The sequence below is a fragment of the Oenanthe melanoleuca genome, chromosome 2, assembly GCF_029582105.1.
Source record: "Oenanthe melanoleuca isolate GR-GAL-2019-014 chromosome 2, OMel1.0, whole genome shotgun sequence".
NCBI lineage: Eukaryota > Metazoa > Chordata > Aves > Passeriformes > Muscicapidae > Oenanthe > Oenanthe melanoleuca.
In genome coordinates this window covers 115,627,841-115,648,284 of record NC_079335.1, presented here as the reverse complement: position 1 = coordinate 115,648,284, position 20,444 = coordinate 115,627,841, and the positions used below count along the sequence as shown (strand labels likewise).

Below are 20,444 nucleotides of genomic sequence, written 5' to 3'. Positions count from 1 at the left end.
GTCAGATTTTCTCATTATAATAATTTCTGTAAAATTGACATAGCATGCCTACTCATGTACACAAAGCAATGCTTTGATTTACAAATAAGATGGAATAAAAAATATTTTCCATTACTGATTTGTTTGAAAGAAAAGTACTTTTTGAATGCTTTTTTTTTTCCCTAGTAACACATTAACTTCACTACACATAAAATCAAACTTTGGTTTCTTACCATTAAAAAATGGAAATAAATGTACCATTATCACTAGACTAATATAATCCTATTATCATCTTATTAGATAAACAGTGACAATGTTGTGTTTCTAATAGCCTCTAGAGATACAATAAATCTAGCAAGGGAATGTCAGCTTGGTCCAAGACAGATTAAATGTAGAGAACTGGAGTATAGTTCCCAGTAAACAAACACTTTGAGGTCAGGGGGTCGTACTTGCTCAGCTGTTCTTTATAAGCCCTATTGGAAATAACTTTCATACCATCACTGAATATATTCCATCCTACCTAATAATACTGAAGGCTGAGTACAGTTGTGATATAAATGATTTCTAAGTGAAATATTGAGTGTGAAATGATCAAAAAGCAATATGCAAATGGAAAATCAGGGTGATGTTAGACATGCAATGGGTGCAATTCATAAGAATTTTTTGCTCTTTCATGGGAGAAAATCCATCCCACATGAAAGCTTGTGCAAATTCCCACTGACAAACGAGTTGATTTGGCCCCAGCAGACCTGTGATTAATGTGACAAAAACTAAGACTAACTGTATTTTAATTTAGAAAACAGCTAGGAAGAATATTCAATGAATTCTCCCTTGGCAGTTGACTAATTGCAGCAGAATGGGGAACACAAGTCAACAAAGGTCTGGGAAGGAGAGAGAGAAAACTACAGAATGAATTTGTTTTTGGCATCTCTTCAATCAGGCAGAAAAATGCCTGGATTCTGGGAATGCTAAAATAAAGATATCAATGTGTGGATTATGATGGGTGAAGGTCTCAAATCTGGTAAGATAACTTAGTGTTTTTCAGACTCATACATCTGTCACCCAGTTTTATGGAAAAGCTGCACTGCTTACAGGCTGTATAAGTAACAGATACTGTTGACAAGTTCAGTCAGGCCTCAGTGGTAGCATCTAAGCAGGCAGTTTCATAAAGCCTTAAAAAGTCTCCTTCAGCACAGAGACAGTATATTCAAATCATGCAGATATGCAGACCAAATATTGCCCACTGACACATCCTAGCAAAGATAATGGAAATAAACACTGTAAAAACAGATTTTTACTATGGTGTTTGTGTACAAAACACTTATTACAGGCCCAACAGATCTTTTGCCATGTAGTGAACTAAAGCCATATGTCAAGGCTGTAACCTTACCATGATTTCAAAAGAGTTGTTACCCAAGTTAATAATGTAAATGTTATTTTAATTGAAAGTTTCCTGTTCCAAGACACAACAACATGCAACCACACTTTGGACAGCAAAGCATGCTAACTTGGCTACAATATAATGTAAAATATTTATTAGCAAAAGGGAGAGCCATTTAATAAATATGTTTCTTTTTGCAGAAAGTTCTAGAAATGTAAGCTCTACAGTATTCTGCCTTTTAAAAATATTCCTTATACAAGGAAATTGATTTGTAAAATAAGAAAAGATATGAAAGTTGTGTGATTAGAATATATTTGCATTTCTGAATGGTGCTGATCAAATAACATCAGAAAGGTGATGTCACCTTCTGTATGTAAATTTGCATAGCAAATCCAACATATTCTTTTCCTTACGATGTTAATAGACATAACAGAATAAGAAATCATTGGGGGAGAATTAAAGTTGAATTTTCATTTTAGCACTGTGTAATTGATTTGTATGTAAAGTATGTAGCAACATGATCATTATTTTTTTCATAGAATTTAAGAACTCATGATGTAAGAGTTTCAGAACTCAAGCAGTAGGAGAAGATGAGAGTCAAGATCTGCTGACTGAGAAGTTTTCTGTACAAATAGCTACACAAGACCTTTAGACCTGTCTCCAAGCTGAATTAAGGGTTCTGGGGAAAGCAGCATGAGTTGATCTATGCGCCGAGACCCAGGCCAGGCACAGCCTCTCAGAAATGTGCTGCATGACCCAACAGACCTTTTCCTTGGTGCCAAGTCAAGGCTGACAAAGAATTCCTGCATCACTCAGGTGGTACCAGTCTCAGCAGGAGCTGCACCAAGCCCCCCAGTTCAAGCACAGCTGCTCAGGGAACCAAGGAGCAAGAAAAACCAGAATAGTGGTGGAGACACAACAACTGCCCAAGCCAGGCTAGAGGAGCCAGAGACAGCATTAGTATGACACAGACATCTCTAGATGCTGCCAGAAAAACATATAGCATTATGAGAAAATAGGAATGCTGCCAAGCTTCATGCACATGCAGTATACAGACGCTTCTGTGCTCTGTCAGTGGTGGCAGCCAGTGCTGGATGGGGACCCAGAAGGGGATTCAAGAGGCATGCTGCAGGCTGCTGTGGGAAGTGCCTTTCTACTTTCAGTCCCTCAGGGTTAAGTGCTGTGCTCTGAGGTACAAGAACTTTTAAATCTCATTGCTTGTTTGTTTCCTGCCACATGCAGTTTTCCTGCCTCTGAAAACAAAATGTTGGTCATTTGGGAGCTTCCTATTACTTTCAGATAGAAAAGATAAAAGGCTGAGAGAAACAGTAAATCTACTAAAGTGTACCAAACAAAGGTATTTACCTGTTCTATATCTGCTAAGATTTCAGTGACACCTACTCAGTGATCATTTACATGCTGTTCTGTGTATGCCAGTAAGAGGTATGCTGGAGGGAAAAAACCCCCTTGCAAACATCATAAATAAGAAATGAAACACTCCCCCAGACCTGGGTCTCCAGTGAATATATATTAATTACACACCAGAGGGTAAAGCCTCAGTATGTGCAAGCATTTAATTCATTATTTGCATTTATTAAAAACATTCCTTTTCACTTTAACAATACAGTAACCCAACAGTGAGGTAACAGCAATTGAAATGCAGTCATTTACAGACGTGTGGTTTCTTGTGCCCATTGTACAGTGCAGTGCTGCCAAGTCTCACACCTTAGAAGTAAGCTCCTGCTCTCTCCTCTGTCACACACATACATGCACACACATACAAAATTTACATGTCTGCTCTCACCTATACTCTTTTGGGAAAACCCACGTGTTTCATCAATCTCACTCTACAGATTTAAAAATCCTGGCAGCTTTTGAATAGCTTTTCTTCATCAGCTGCAATTAAGTGTTGGAAAAGAAATCCAAAATACACAGAAAGAAACTTTCTCCTTAATAGGAAATGTTAGCAATAGTAGGGGATTTCTAATATGTTCCAAAGTTTTGCCACACCATCTTACTGGAAGGCCAAGACTGCATGCCCTCTGATTAGCTTCCCTTAAATGCTGGGCAATTCAGTGTTGTCAACCACAACATAAAACATTATTTATAACTATTTAACTGCTTAAAGAGTATAGTTAATAGCTTTCTGTAACATGATCTTAAAGAAGTTGATTAAGTGTGCTTTACAACATGACCAGAAAGAGCTTCTGATTAGTGCATCAGTATATATAATTTTAAATCTCACATGGCCCATACATGTAAAACTTGGAAGTGTTGAAATAGGAGTCAAACCAAAATGAAATCAAATCATTAGAACTGAAGCATTTCCTTACCACACTTTATCAATGCCATCATGTCATGCCAATAGATTGAATATCCACAACATCAAGTACCTGTCTCTGGTAACAAAACCTAGAAATACATAAATTTTCTGTCACTCATGCAAAGCAAAGATGGGCCTCAGAGAGGAAGAATTCAGGGATGGTTCAAAAACTCATCGTGGGTTTGGTTCAGATTACAGTAATATGTAAAGTAAACAAATGAAAGAAAAAAATGTTAGGCTCTGAATCTAAAAAAAAGTTCACATATATCTAATGTTAAACAGATGTGACAGGGATCCATTTTTAATTTCAAGGCTTTAAATTACTGAAGGAGCTTACAGGTTAAAGAAGATAGTGTAGTTATAAAAATAATGTTTTGCAAACACCCAAGATTCTGTTCCCTGGGAATCTGTAATTGCTTCCTATTTCCTTTGGCAATTCCAGTTAACTGCATGTTTTTATTCTTCATTTATCTCATGCCTGAGGAGGGACTAGTCTCATCCTGGCAACATCTCAGCATAACTACAAAGCAGGACATTTTTGCATCCCAAACCAAATTTCAAACTTCTTTGGAATCTAGTAATGTTCAAATCCAGTTATTGAATTCAAATCCCTATTTTACTTTATTTAATATTTTTGTCACAACCACAATTGTAATTTCCCATTGTATATTTGTCCTCATATTTATGCACTCCAGAAAAAAAGACCCTTAAAAAAGGGTTCTGCCAGGTTTTTATTTCGCAGTCAATACTCTGGTGAAATGTATTTGACATATATTCCTTGGAGATTTTGCATATAGACACAAAGAGAACAGGGATTTTTTTTCAGCCTATAGAAGAGAAGGCCTCATCTACAAGCAGACAAGCAGAGGGTGTAGAAAAGATGGAATAGAATTCTCTTCAGAGGTGTACACTGAAAGAACAAGAGGCCAGAGACAATACATGGGAACATGGGAAATTCCAAATTGATACAAAGAAAAGCATGGAACATAGAAAATTCCAATTTGATACAAAACCCCCCTTTTTTACAAGAATATTTTCAGTCAGTGAAAGAGGTTCTTTCAGTGACCATGGAATGTCTCCATCCATGGAGACATTTGAAATGTGACCAGGCAACATGTTCCTTTGAACTGCTCTGGACATCCCTTCCAACAAACATGGGTTTGATGATATACACACACACACAGACTGATAGATATCTGTATTATCATTGAAATGGTACTTGACATTCATAGTTTCTTTTTCTTTTAAATATGCACAAATACTGGCTAAACATTGATATTATGTGTTTCTTGACATTTTGGTACACACGGAAACCATACCATTTGTGGTAAAATACTGGCTTGAACAAAACCAGTTTCCTGTTCCTGAAATCAGTGGTGTTGGAAAGCTTAAAGTCAAGCCAGAAGGAGATGGGATTATTGTCACCATAACTGTAATAAGCTTTTCTAATTAGTGTGTTGGTCTTAAGAGAATCTCACAAGAGTAAGGTTTTGTTAGAAGTGCTGACGTCAAACTTTTTTTTTTTTTTTAAATATTTTCCAGAGAATTTAAGCAAGAAGAGAAAAGTAGTGTTGAAGGGTTTTTTTGTTTGTTTGTTTTTTTTTGTTTTGTTTTGTTATTTTCTGGTTTTGTTTGTTTGTTTGATTTTTTGCTTGTTTTTGTTTGTTTTGGTTTTTTTTTTGTTTTCTTTCTGCTCAAGAGCAAGTTTCCTGAAAGATTTATATCACATGGATGAATTTCAGGAAATAGTATCTGTCTAGCAAATTCAGACATATTAAGGCACTCAACCATTAATTCTCAACCAAGTGCAAGTTTCACCAGTTCAAGTCAAATTTTTCTTGATTCAGATCATTGTCCAAGGATATTGATTGTTGATTCTGGGATCACTGTGCACCACTTGGCTGTTTTGGTCAAGGCAATAACAAAATTAGAAAAGGTTCTGCACCATCTTTCTGTAAAATATCTATAAATTCAAGAGGGATAAGATTAGCATCTAAACCTAGCATGCAAAAGCATATATAAGAACACATTAAACCACATGTGTTTTTTTAGTCAGAAATAGTTTTATATTATGTATGCATTATAACCACTATATATATGTGGTTAAGATAGCAAGTTTAGAAGTATAAAAATACATTTTCCTGAAAATCATGGATATAAGTACAAGAAAAGACAAGATTATTCTTGGTTTATTTGTCCTAATATTACACTGTTCATGTGAATGACAGCATATGTAGATTTTTTAACCTCTTCCATATGCATTAAGCAATGGAAATAATAACTGAATACAGAATTATGAGTAAACCATAACAACCTTTATTGACTGAATGAACGTTTATTAAGTGAACATGGAAATATCTCAAGTTTCTTTAAAAACTTGAAACTGGGGAGAAGTATATTTTTCAAAATTTTGAAGCAGTGGTGCTTTGTTTTTCCAGGCATTCACTTGTAAAAAATGTGTTAGCTGCAAAAGGAAATCTTTATTTCATATTTCCCATTATACTCCCATAAACCTGCATTATAATATGAAAGCAAAACTTCTTAGTCTGACTAACGCTGATATTCCCCAGCTGGTGACTGTAAACCTCGAGTTCTTCCTAAGTTCCAGCCCACATGAGAATAGTGTCTTGTGACCCTTAGGCAGCCCTTTTATCACATCATACAGAGCAGAGAGCAGCAAGGAGAAGAAATGCAGGGCTGAGATAAGAAGAAATAGCTCTTCCTGCCTCTTTACAAATATTTATTGCTGAACAAGATACTGGTTTCACTCTCCACTACAAAAGTTCGTCTGGTCTTACAGGTGAGATTGCTCTACATGCACTTCTTGTGTCTTCTAAAATGATCAGTTAGTACGATGCAGGGAATTTATTGCTTCCCAGGGAAACGTGGAATGTATGGATGATAGAAGAGATTATTCATTGTGGCTACCAATCAAAGCATAATTTAGTAATCTGTGACACACCTTAAGACATACAACTGTTTTCAGAAAGTGCAAATGCAATGAATAACCATAATTACTTAAAGACAGTTTCTATTCTCCAGCCTTAGTTTCATTTCTGTTACGATTGACCATAAAAAAACAGGTGAACTGGTAAGAAACCTAACTCAATAATTCTAATGATTAATCATTTTTAATAACACTGTATCTCCCCACATAATCTGTTTAAAATACACATGAAAACACGTAAGAAATGGTAGCAGAAAAGAATTTAAGATGATCTTGACGGCAGTTTGTGGTGGCAACCAACACGGGGTGCATTGGGACAATGCTGGGTGTCAGTGATGGGAACTCATCACTGCTTGCTTTTACTCAGTGACTCTGGGCAGTGCTCTGTGAGCTGCTTTTGGATGAAAATTGAGTGGAGCCTGTGAAACAGTTGTGAGCATAGCCAGAAAAGCCTTAATGCCCAAACCATTTAAATCTAGACTGTTTTAAAATTATAAGACTCGATATAAGGTGTTAATCGTGAATAAACTTGTGGCAACTAAAGTGATTAAGGTGATGGAGTCCCCAGCCTCTAGTGGTGCTCAAAAGACGACGTGGCATTTAGAGCCACGGTCTAGGTGACAAGGCTGAGGTTGGCCAAAGGTAGGACGCACTGAGCTCAAAGGTGCTTTCCAGCCTCAATGACTCCGTGCTTTGGCTCAGGCTGTGTGAGATGTGACACTCTTCATGGCGATCCGCCAAGGGGCCCGGGCAGAGCCCAGGGTAAGCGCTTACCGTCGCTTTTATCTCAGCCCTGGCTGCCCTGGGAAGACCTGCAGAGGCTGGCAGATTAACGGCGACGGCACGCCCGGGGCTTGACGTGGGACGGAAGAGGAGATGATTAAATGGGGTGAGAGGGTGCGACAGAGCTGATGTTGTAACCACGGCCAGGACGGGAGCGCCGTACGGAGGTACAGCACCCTCCAGTCGGCACAGCGCCGTGCCCGCACCCACGGGCCGCACCGAGCCGTGTGCCGGCGCTCTGGGAGGCGGAGACCGCCGGGCGCCGCTCCGCTCCCCCGCGGATCCGCGTCCGGCCCGCCCCGTGCGGGAGCGCCGCGCTGGAAGTGACGCGGGCGGACGGGCGGAGCTGCGCGGCGCTGCTGGCGGAGGCCCCATGTTGATGTCCCCGGCGCCCTCCGCGTCTGCCTAGGTAAGAGCTGTCCGCGACCGGCTGGGGGGCCGGGCAGGGCTGACCCGCTCCTTGCCGCCGGCGTCCGGCCGCTTCTGGGCCGGGCCGGGGCGGCCGGGCCGTGCGGCCGCGGTTCTGCGCCACCGGCCCCGCCGCTGTCCGGGCCGGCCGTGGTGGGCAGGGGAGCGGCGGGGCCGGGCTGCGGGGGCCGGCGGGGCTGCCCTGCCCGGGGAGGAAGGCCGAGGCCAAGGGCAGGTGGCGGGGAAGGGGCGGGAGGCGGCGCAGCGGGGGCCGGGGACCACCGGAGGACTCCAGGAGGAGCCGACTGCGGTGGTGCGACTCGTCCTGCTTTTATTTTTCCTGCCCGCCGAGCTTTTGCTCCTTTCCGCCGTGCTGTGCGCTGGGCAAAGCCAGACGCGTCGTTTTAGCCTTCCCGTGGGAAGCGCTTGTCATGTCAGGAATGAAGGCTGTGCGTAGCTCTTCCTCCTCCTCTCCCATTTCCTTGCCGGTAGCTGTGAGTTAAGCAAGTACCCAGCATCCCCATAACTATCCTTGAACTGTAAGTAGATCTGAGCATCACCTAAGCTCCGGGGATTTTCCTGCTAGGCAACAGTAATCCCAGATGATTGTGCTGGTCTGCACAAGTTAGATTTGTGAGCAGTTCTGCTTTGGGGTTGGAAACCGGTCTACCTTTACTGGTTCCACTAGGGCTAGTACTCAGCTGACAGCTGGCAGCTGACAACCAGTGTGCAAGTGTGCAGAAATGGATTTTTTTTTTTCCTTTTGGTTGATGCTGGTGCTTTTCTTTTTTTTTTTTTTTTTTTTCCTTCTTTTTCCTACTCTGAATTAGTTTGATGCAATTGAAAATAATTAAGATTTTTCTCTTAGAACTGTAATGCTGATGTGTACCATTTATAGTTCAGAGTGAAGTTGAAAGATGCCTTGAATGTAATCCTCTGTTTTAAGATGTGTGGGAGTTTTCAGGATTTTACTGTGCTGTAACATTTCCTATTCTGGATTCTGAAACTACTTAACTGATAGGATGTATCGTGTACCCTGTTGTCTCTAGAAAACTGTGTTTTGATCTTTTCTCTCTTGCTTGTGGAAGTTTTGTTTTTTCTTTGTTTTTCTCTCTATTAATCTTCACAAGCTTGGTGTTTTTGCCTTTGTTAGTATACAAGACTGTTTTTTATTTAATATCTGATACATTGAAATAATGTGGCTGCCTGCCCTTACGTACTTCATGTGTTACCCTAAATTGAACAGTAATAAACTTAAAATATTGAGGGCTTAAAACTAAAAAAACCCCTTGTATTTACCTTTTCCTTGTTTTGGGTGTTGGATACCTATTTGCTTCAGAGTGCATTTTGTTTCAGAAAGCACAAGGTCTTTGCTACTTGTTTTTTAACTGGTGAAATTTTAAAAGGTTATAGGAGGTACACTACCAACTTTTCATATTTGAGCTGCATGAGGCTTGCAATGGCCTGTCTCCTTTTGGTTTTGTTTTCCACATGTATCTTAAATGAAAGTAATATATTACATCACACACTTGGCAGTTACGTCTTTCAAGGTGTGAATGTGCTTGGTTGGTATAAAATTACTTTCAACAGCAATTGCAAGAACAGGATAGCTCATCTTTCCAGAAATGTCAGATGCATAAGGCCCTAATGCTCCAAATATCAAATGTTTTGACAAAATTGTGATTATACAATGGAATCAGACATGTGAAACTTATCAGTTGCATGTGTTCTATTTTTGGCAGATACTGCTGAATCTGAGGAAGGGATGTTCTTGTTCTTGTTTGTGAAGTGTTTTGTGTTGCTGTAGTTGGTAGCACTGCATATCCTGAACAAGGTGGTGAATGGAAAGCATTAATTACATGGTTAAATTTAATTTTAAAGAATTAAAAGCTTTTGCAGTCCAGCTGATTAGCGTTAATCCCTCCAACTGCATGCATACCTCAATGTTCCTGCTATCAATGCAGACCATTGTTTATGGTAATGAAGCTAAACACGAAGTACATGTTACAGTGAGAATGGTAAAAGATGCCCACAGACTTCTAAATGGGGGCAGGAAAACTCTTGAAGAAGAAGTAGGGGAAAAGCCAGCCCAAATAAAACCCTCCTGTTTACATAAACTTTTTTATTTAAAAAAAAAAATAAATCTTAAAATGGAACTTGGATACTTTTACTGAGAGGGGAGGAAAAGCTTCAGGCTTAAAAATACTGTGAAAAGCACTGAACAGTACAGATTTAAGAAAAGTTTGAAGCAGGGAAACTACAGAACTTTTGTTTCTCCTTCTCTAGAACCATTAAGAATCTTTCATTAAGTTAGAACCCTGCTTTGTTTTCACACCATTGCTTTTATTTCCACTTTCTGACACTGGGATATAATACTGGGGGCATTCAACTAAGCAATGCTTTCTCTTCATCTTGATGTCATTGCTGAAATGACTGCTCTTTTTATTCTGAGAGGTGGTTGTTTTGGAGAGATGCTGAGGCAGGGCACTTTGGTAAATTTAGTCTATGGCGCTCTGTTTTCAGAACAGAGCAACTAATTGTTAGGTTTTTCTGTCATATGTGTTTCAGCTAGATGAATTTTTATAACTTCACTAGTTTTTCCACTGTGTTTAAGTAACAACTTCTACAATTTTCTTACAGATAATCATGTCATCCTTTCAAGAAATTCCGTCTTCTAGCACTTTGCAGACCTCCAATTTTGCACACGTGATTTTTCAAAATGTCGCAAAAAGTTACCTTCCAAACACACATCTTGAATGTCACTACACTCTGACCCAGTTTATCCATCCTCATCAGAAAGACTGGGTTGGTATTTTCAAGGTAAGTTATACTTGTTCTATTGCTATTTTTCAAATGTTTGCTTGCTCTCTTGCAAGTTAAAAAAATAAATCTCAGTAAAGTAAACTTTAAGTTGAACATCACTTAAGTGATGTATTGATTCCTGCTGTTAGTGACAAAGACCAAACAGGAGACCAAAACTAGAGGACTGAGTCCAGCTGGAAGTCTGCTGGAATAAGGAGAAGGTTTAATGTGTGTAGAATTAAATGGAAATGATTTGAGAAGAGATGTGTGGTTGCAGAGGGACGTTGTGAACAGGACTGAGTGAAGAATGTGATACTGTGTGTGAAATGTGTGTGCAAAGAATGAAAACTAAGCTGGATATAACCTGACCTACATCCCTGACAAATTTTTATTGCTAGAACAGGCTGAACAGTATAGATCACTAAAGTTATTCAAAACAGATCCTTGAAAAAAAGATACTTGGAGGTATTTTCAAAGGTTAGTAAAGTTTCATTTATGGGATTAGAAATTGATTAATTCTTATATCTATTTCTGTTTAAGACCTTGATTTGTGTATCTTTGTCAGTATAGCTCCTAATAGATGGTGCTTAAATTCATTATTTGCATTTTATTTAATAGAAATTTTGATTCAGGCCTTAATGAAGTGATGCTTTGGCAGTGGGGAAGGGAGAAGGGTGACAGACTAATTTGTTACTGAAGCATTTTTCCTATAGAGAGCTCAGTTCTCTGTTTAAAATGTAAATAATCTGCCTCGTTGTAATCTGCAGGTTGTGAGTCTTTATTCAAGCTAAATTACTCTTCTGAAATATAGAAGTACTGTGCTCTGTAACAAAGCAGAAGTATTTTTAATGCAATGTGCAATGACTGTACAGTCACTAAATTGTGCCAGGAAGGCATTAGCTTACAAACAAGTACATTTCCCAAGTAAGAATTTTTTTAAAATAAGTGTGTATGTGTCCTTTTTGCAAAGTTTTGACAAATTATGTGACTGATAAAACACTTCAACATTTAGTTAATGGCATTCCTGAAATGTAGAAAAACTCTACTTCATCAAAACTTTAGAGATGGTTCTGTTTATATTATATGTAAGCGTCTTGAAATTATTGAAATGTGAATGTAATGGCTTTGTCTGTTGGCCTAAGGGAGGGAGGCAATCAGACAGGGCTAGAATTGCTAATTAGGTAAAAGAAAAAAGAAGTTGGGAAACAGTTTTTCAGAGATTACATAAAATACTGTGTACAATGTACAGGTATCTGATTTCATCTTGACTGTGATGATAGATTTCATAAACTGTTGATGTTATTCTACTTTATTCTACTTTGACAGAGGCAGGTTATTTGGCAGTCATTTGAAGAACATGTTGAGCTGGCATAAGGTAGTGCTGCTGTTCAAAGAAACATCTTTTATGCAGGGTGGCTTGTTTCTTATGCTTCCTCATTGTGTGAAATGAGATTGTGTGTGGCTAATCAAGTCAGGGAATTGACTGAGGTTAAGACCAGTGTTTTGTGACTAGATTTTTTAGATGGAATTCCCCAACTGACTTTCTGCTTTGCCTGATTCTCATCAGTACAAGGGAAGGAAGCCTTGCAAGATGGGAAAAGAATAAAAATGGTTTTCTTTTAGTGGTTGTATCAGCTTACACTAAGTGGTATGAATATACTTAGTATAGTTACAGTACACGGAGTTAAATGGAGCCAGCTGTCTAACTATATCTGTGTCTACAAATGTATGTGTAATGTTTGTGGTAAAATAAACCATGAAAACATAGTCATCTTGGGATAGATAATTGAAGTTGTGCTGTACTGTGATCTGAGTGTAAAAATGAGTGATTTCTGGAGAATTGATTGTCCATGAACGAATTACAAAGCACCTGGAGTTTGCTTGAAATCTGATGAAAGCAGGAAGGGGTTTTATCATTTACTTCTCTAAAACATATATGAAGGATGTAATGCATGGTTAATAAACTGAGCCTGTGATTAAAAAAAAAGGACAAAAGCAAATCTTACTGATTGTGAGAACAATAATTAATGACCTTCAATATTGGCTAGTATACAATTAAAGTGGAGTTTCTGTGAGATATCTCAAAATGTCGATTCACAGACTGTTCATGTAGAGGGAATAATGATAACTTTGTTTTTTTTGAAGTGCAAATTTGAAAACAAATCTGTTCAAGCTAGTGTCATTTAACCTTTGTCTGAAATTGTACAGAAGGTAACTAGTGTAATAGTGAATAGTGGATAGGGGAAAAAGGCACCTAGTTAAAAAAATCAAAAAATCTCAGCAGAAAACCCCAGCAAACAGTGATAATTTCAGATTGGTGTAGAAAATAAGTATGAAGTAAGTTTCTTCCTGTGCGCTGTGAACATTGTTGTTTTTGGTTCTAATGTTGATTTTTGTTGAATTTTAGAGGTTAGTGGCTTTAGCAGTATTCTGTCTTGTTTGTTCTACTGGCTAGATAAGAGTTTTTTTGTTGAACTGAAAAAATCTTAGGCACATTTTTAAATGAATTATTTTTATTTAGAATGCAAGTGCATTTCTTCAGCAACAATAATGTCTTGAGTAAATATTGGTGTTATATATATCCTTATATTATTGCTTTTGTTTTGCTTGTCCGGCTGTTAGTGCAGCTGCACAGTGAAACGGATCAGTGGTGTGATCTGCCAGGAAAACACAGCCTCTCCTCCCCCAGCTTTTACCATCTTATTTCATAACTGGTTTGGTTCTTCTTTGATCATGGTGTGGTGCAATGGGCAGCTGTGCTGGCGTCACTGTGATGGAAAAAAGGGAACTGGGAAGGTGTGTATGGGAAGGGCTATGCCTGCTTCATTGGCATGGCTGCTTAATATGGAATGACAATTGAAGCTTGTTTTTCGAACTTTTTTTGTGTTCTCTTCTTAATAGCAGCCTACTTGAAGTTGTAAAAGTTAAGACTCTGCCAACTTCTCTGCATATGCTGTAGGTGAAATGTGATTTTTTTTTGTTCCCAGTGTAAGTTGATAAGTACTGAACTTCAGTAATAATGAGCAGAAGGTTTTTTGCAGTGGCAGTAACAGGTTTAAAACTGTTCCTAGGCAAGTAATTTTGTATTGTTTAGGAAAATGAAGACCCAGTGTTCTGAGATGAAGAGTAATGTTGAATATAGGAGAATTACTTCAGGTAGATATATTTTTTCTACAAGCTAGATGTGTCTAAATGCATGCACTAATTCTGGGATTGGACATCTGGCAAAAACTGGGAGATGTAGCAAGTACAGTATTGAAGATACTATCTTTTAGAGCAGAAGTTCTGCATATGCATTTTTTATTGTTTTTTTGTGTTTATTTTTCTTGCTTGTCCCCTACAGAAGAAGAGTCAAATGCAGGTTTTGATCAGTCTTCAAATCTGTTATCTGTCATCTGTCATTGCCGCTGTGTATTGTTTTGCTTTTATGATATTCTGGAGAGTCATCTGTAATCAAGCACTGAGTCTTGATCAGTTATATCCTTGTGTGTTACCAAGAAAAAAGAAGGCATATTTTCAGATAAGTACTGGTCTAGTATTTGATATGGACATAATGAGCCTGAGTTCCTGTTCATGCAGTTTTATGAGAACTAGAATTTGAGATCAGCTTTCCCTCTGGCTAAGGGTTTCTGTGCAGCATGACCTGTTGGTTCCTAGTGTGGAGTCAGAGGTGAAAAGACTTATCATCCTTGATTGATTTCATAGGAGGTCTATATTCCTAGATTGATCCAAGACCTCTTTATTTGGTTCTGCTCATCTGTGGTTAATCAGAACCTGGAGAGGCCTTTAATGTAACCCAAATCTAAACCTTTGAAATGAGGAAAAATAACAAATGTGTGCTCTACATCTGGTTGCAAAACTGGCCTGTCTGTAGGTAGTCCTAATTTCTGACTAGGGAAGTCTACATCTCATGACTATAAAGTAAAATAATCATATGGCTGAGTGATATTTTTTTGCATTATTAATACGTAATGTCCAGATTTGCAGAAGTGTTTGAAAAACCTGCTTGGTTTCTAGGAAGCAGCGCCTACCTCTTTGTCTGGAGCATATGTCTGCAAATAGGACTGTCAAGTGTTCAGTATACAAGAGATTCAGTATACAAGAGAGGCAGGTTTACATCTCAAAGGCACAAGGAAGGGCTCTTATGGGCATTGTGAAGATACTACAAGAGAGTAGTGTGTAGGTGTTTGTGTGGTATATCATAATACTTTGTGCATTTCTGAAGTTAGAATTTAGCTGAGACAGGCATGCTGCAATATCAGCATGTAATCAAGCTTACATATGTTAAGCTAATGATTTTGGTCTTGCTGTGTCATTAATTAACTATTCAATCAAAACCTTCCTGTTCCTCAGTTCTAGTTGACACATTTTCCTAAGTAATCTACATTACCATTTTTCTAGGATATTGACAAGTTGTAGACATACTTTGATATTCACTGTCTCAGGGTACCCCTAGAGAAGAAAAGGACATAAATTCTTTCTTAATTTCCATGTTTTTGATATGCACACCTTAAAAATGACAAGCTGACGTTCTGGTAACCTAACATATGGAACAACTGAATAACCAAAATTGGGAAGATCTTAGTAACTTACTTGAACACAAAAAGTACCTCTTGCTTAGAGAGTTCTCAGTGTTTACCAGGACACATATGAGCTACTCTTTGTGCATCAGTGCAGTGCTTGTGTTTACGTGCAACTTAATTTCTGTCTTTTTGATGTCCTTATTTATGGAGGATCTCAGAATTAAATTATCTGTGGTCAAAAACTTTTGTAACACTGTTTCAACACTGTTTTTGGTAGAGACTTCAGAAACAACTTGATGTTTGCATTTTATTAAGGCAGTATAGCTATATCTTTGTCCTTTGGACTGCAAATAATAGTACAGCTTGTGTGAGTCATTTCAATATCCTGATTTTGTTGTAGATTGAGAACTTAAGCAACAATTACTTCCATGTATACAAGTTTCATTCTGAAGTACAACAAAACATCTGGATGTGTTATTTGCCACATGCATATAGAAATACCATTTTTCTGGCATGGAATCATCATTGCACAGCTGGCTATGATAGAGGAATGCGTGGTTCAAAGTATATCCTGTTGTTAAAATAGTTGGGAAAAGAATTATTGGAATTCAGAATGCTTTTGAGAATTGTTATTTATATCTGTGAATTAGAGTGATTCTGTTGATTTCTGGTTTACTTTCTTTTAAAAGACAAGTAAAGAGTACTTGCCTTAAAAAAAGAAAGTCCCTGGCTACTTTACTTAGTGTTACTATATGAGATGAAGAGAAGGATAATCTGGCTTTATGTGATGTTACCTTTGACAAGAAATGTGAATTTTTTTTCCAAGTGTCATTAATTTTCTAGAACTATTTGGTGAGGTATGTTATAGAATTGGCATAACAAAGTAGTCAGTAGCCGGTAACAATTTTGAAATAAAAGATTTTGCTAGTAGATAGTTCTCATGAGATGTGGTAGCAAGGGAATAGTTCACTTAAAACCCACCTGCTCTTTTTTAGTGTATTTTCATGCTTATCTCCTAAAGTAAACAGTAGCTTTGTTACTCTTTGATCTGTCATACATTTCTTTGGACAGTAATTTACATATGTAACAGGTTTGCTTTTAGGGAATTCATATTATTTCTATATTTATTTTGATTTATACCTAATAGAGGAAGCTAATCCTATGGTCTAGGCACTCTGTCAATGTCACATTCCTCTGAACTCTGAGGTAGAAATATAACCAGCAAGAGGTGATCCTAAATTAGGATCCTGATAGTACCTTGATATTGCAACAAGTACCATGTGTTTGCAATAGTCCAAATTAATGTATGTGTTTGTAACACTTAACAGAGAATGTTACCAGAGAATTGACTTCTTCAGGTCTGGGACTGAGAGAACATTTTGAGATTCCAGCCTTTCATAAAGAATCTAGAGTACTTTGCAGCTATCTTCTACCCCAGAATGCCTCAACCTTGGGGCTCCTGTTGTGCAACTGATTTTAATCCCAGCATGAGTAACAAGGTCATGTCTGAAATGAAGGCTTAAGCATTTTGCCTGAGTCGAAGTTGCATATGATATAAGGTGATCACAGAGAGACTAAAACCCCCAAGATTTGACTTTGCTTACTTACTTTGAAATGTCTATGCCTTAATGTTACTCCAGTGTACTTGATATTTAAATAAGCACTTTTCCTTATATTCGTGTTCTGACTTTTTTTTGTACAGTTTGGTTTGTTCAGCACTGCTGTCTAGATACCATTATTTGGTGATGATGCTTGTTCTCAAAAGTACATTGCATCAATGGCATGTCAGTGTTAACATTCAGTGTTAACTCTCAGTAATTTTGGCTGGTATGAGCTTTACTGTACCCAGATGTTTTCATTTTACTATCTGCTAGATGTTTTAGAAGAACTTGGTGTTTGTAGCTGCCTATTGTAGATTATGTGCTACAGTAGGACAGGCATTGCTGTGACTTTGAAGTAACATTACTTTACTCAGGGTTATGGCCCAAACCAAGCTTGCTTGGAGAAATCTCTTCCTGTGATACTGGGCCCAGTAGTGTTTTGCTGAGACAGATGTGCTGTCTGTGGTTTGGGGCAAAATATATGTCTCTTACCATGTGAAACATGGAAAGGCTGCTGACTTACTGTTGTCAGTAATAATTAACCCATATAACATACATCCAGAACCTTATCTCCTGCCTGTAATTTTGCTTCTTTCAGAGATAGCCATTGTCTTCCTGCAGTACTTAGGATGCTTTGCTAAATATCTTTCTCATCTCTTTCATTTACCTTTTAAATTAGAGAAGGACGTATTTTTTACTCTGATAAATTTTGTGGTTGGGTTTTTTTGTGTGATTATTTTTTAATTGGATTGTAATTAAGTATCTACAGTAAAGGCCTGCTGATTATGCCCAAGTTGGTTCAGCTAAACAAGTGTTTATCTGGGTTTGCTTCTTTGGCTTGTTGATGTTGTGTAGATGGGTCAGGCACTGTTAATGTAGCAGAATGAACGCTGCTGTTCTTTCAGCTGGATGAAAGCTTTCTGAGGCCAGGGAACAAAATGCCAAGTGAACCTCCCATGCTGATGATCTTCCTTTAAGGCACTCTGTCTCCAGATTGAATTGACTGACTTTGCATTATAAAAGGAAAGAAGTTCAACAAAATGGAGAATCAGAAAAATTTTATTTTCCACGTTGCTCTGAAACTCAAGAAATGAAAATAATATTGACACTGAAAACACTGTGGAGTTGTAAGGCAGAGCTTTTGCCTTAGAGAAGCTTGCATTCTGTGTGAGATGAACCAGGTGAGAGTTGGAGGAGATACAGTGAAATTAAATATTGTTTTCCTTCAGGTGGATATTGGATAACTCATTATTGCTATACAGACAGGCACTCCCTATTTATGTTCCCTCCCTCATCCCCCTGTTTATTTTTCTACTTGGCAAATTTTCTTCAAGCTATTCTGTTGAAACATACTGTGGGATGTGACGTTGCAGTAAGAAAGGGGCTTGTATCTGTGAGGCAGCACAGAAGAAGAAAAAACTTTTGTGAGTACTACAGGTCTATTTGTTAGTAGAAGGAAAACCTGTCTAGTGTGAGTATTATGGGACAGCTGAGTTGTCCCTACTTGCCCAGGCAAATTGCGAAGTACTTTGTGCTGAACTCATAACCTTTACCAGACTTCAGCATTTTTACTGTGGCTGCTGAGTTGGTTTATATGGTTGAAAAGTGTTTATGATGTCCTAAACTGAAATAAGTATTTTTGCTCAAAAGTAGGAGGTAGGAATATCATGAGTGTAATGGTCTATTAAAGCTTTCCATTTTATGGAGAGAAAATGAAACAAAGTGAGATTTCAGTTATACATTGTACATAATAACCTAATCTGGATATGATATTTTTTGTGGGATAAATGATGTGTAGTCATGTTTTGGTTTAAAAACATGGTGGAGAAGGTGAAAATGGGATTTGGTTTCTGGATTGTTAATCTCTTGGTTAACATCTGGAAGGAAAGCAAGAATGTTTGCATTTATGCACAGCTGTTAATTAAAAATGTATTTCAGAGTGGAGTTTGAAAGAATTAAATGCAGAGAATATAGAAGAATATGTTCACTAGCAGATGCTTTATGTCTAATTCAGGTGTATAATGGATTTATTTTCTTCGTGTTGCTTTAGGGAAGTTGCATTATTGAAGTCTTATGAGTTCTTTTGACTGAGAAATAAGAATGTTTCTATTTTTTTGAGGTTTGAACTCTGAGCAAAATGTTTTCAGAGTTTTCAGTGAATTCCTTAAAAAGTATGAGCACAGTCAGTCAGTGGAGATGGCTGCTGTGCTCATCAGGTGATGAACCTGAGTTCAGGCTTCACAACAGGTGAAGTGTAGTGAGTGCAGTTTGACAGGTCATTCTTCATTTTTCTCCTCTGAACTTCAGAAGGTTTTGTGTTGGAGTTTTTCTATGATTTGAAGGGTTTGTGTGCTTGACTGTGAATATTGTAATGATGGCCATGACCTGTGCCAGGTTTTTAAGCTGGACTAATAAACTGTGCCTGTTTTGCTGTTCCTGGCTCAGAGAAAACTTCTGAGTGTGTCCCATAGAAATGTCCCATTTATTTAAAATTTCTGATAGTAAGAAAGTACTACTGTGCATCAGCTTTAGCACTTTGACTGGAACTTGGTTTCCTGTTTTTAATTAACTTTTTGTTGATTGTGTGTTTGTTTGTTTGTTTTTATTTTTGCTTTTTTTTTTGTGTATAGTTGGTTGGTTGTTTTTTTCAACTGATATGTTTTAAAATTTCAAACTTTTTGGTTTCACATTTTGGTACATAAGAATGTGTTCTTCACCAAAGAGCTGAGATATCAAAGTGAGCTGAGTGTCAAAGATCACATTTAAATAATTGCTGAGCCATCCAGTGTGTTTTGTAGCCTTATATAGATAGTATAATCTGTTGCCATAGAGAAACTGATGACTATGCATATGTATATGTGTAGTATAGTATTTTGTAGTTTGGAACCAATACGTACTCCGTACTAGGCTTATTAAAGAGAATATTGACAAAAGATACAAAGTACTAAAGTAAAAGTTTATTAGAACCTGTTGATTTCTATTTTTTTTAAGATCTACATCCTACACCTAAAACATGGATTACTTAAATTTATTTTTATTTTATTCTCAGCATATCGTTATGTGGCTTTGCTCCTTGTTTGTACTGTCTTAGAAATAACCCTGTGGAATTTAATGATATTTGTTGTTATGAAGGAAGGATGTTGAAAAATGTTACTAAGTTAACTTGTTGCTGCAATACTCACCTTCCCCTTTTAAAATGCATTAAGCTGTGAGGAAGATGACATTCGTTCATACTTCCTTCTCTGCATCGTCACATTTTGACATGTGCAACATGTAGCAGGGAAAACCCCCATTTTCTGAAATTCTGTGCAGTGACAAGAGCTGTTGGGCAATGCACACCTGCTGATGACTTGTGTGTACCCATTAAGAAAGGATGGAATTGTTGTGATCATAAGAGTGTAAGGCGGGGAAAAGAGATGATGGATGACAGGAAATGTGGGGAATTGTTACAGAAAATACTTGTGGAGTAATCTTCCCTGGGTATTCCCTGCTAACTCTTGATGTGTCACAATTTTCTCTTTACCAGTAGTCTGCAGACTACTGTTGTACTTAAAAATACAGCACCTACTGAGAAGCAGACCAGGAGAGTTACTTGTTTTCTACATGATTATTCTTTTTGTTTATATCAGTATGGCTTATGTTTTAAATGACCTCCAAAAAATCCTTTCGTCGATTACTTCTACAGGTAGATTATTGA

General features: G+C 37.8%; 1 protein-coding gene across 5 annotated transcripts in view; it reads left to right on the top strand.

Moving 5' to 3' along the window:
- The first annotated feature begins 6,386 nt into the window (after positions 1-6,386).
- Positions 6,387-20,444, top strand: part of TAX1BP1 (Tax1 binding protein 1) — a 54,482-nt gene continuing 40,424 nt past the window's right edge. For 4 of the 5 annotated variants that reach the window (XM_056482696.1, XM_056482694.1, XM_056482695.1 and 1 more), the window contains exons 1-2: positions 7,503-7,822; positions 10,462-10,641. In XM_056482696.1, the coding sequence (XP_056338671.1) occupies positions 10,468-10,641 (174 nt within the window). In that variant the 5' untranslated portion in view covers positions 7,503-7,822; positions 10,462-10,467. Of the gene's footprint in view, positions 6,484-7,502; positions 7,823-10,461; positions 10,642-20,444 lie in introns of those variants that run through there. The other variant, XM_056482693.1, reaches the window with a different exon arrangement.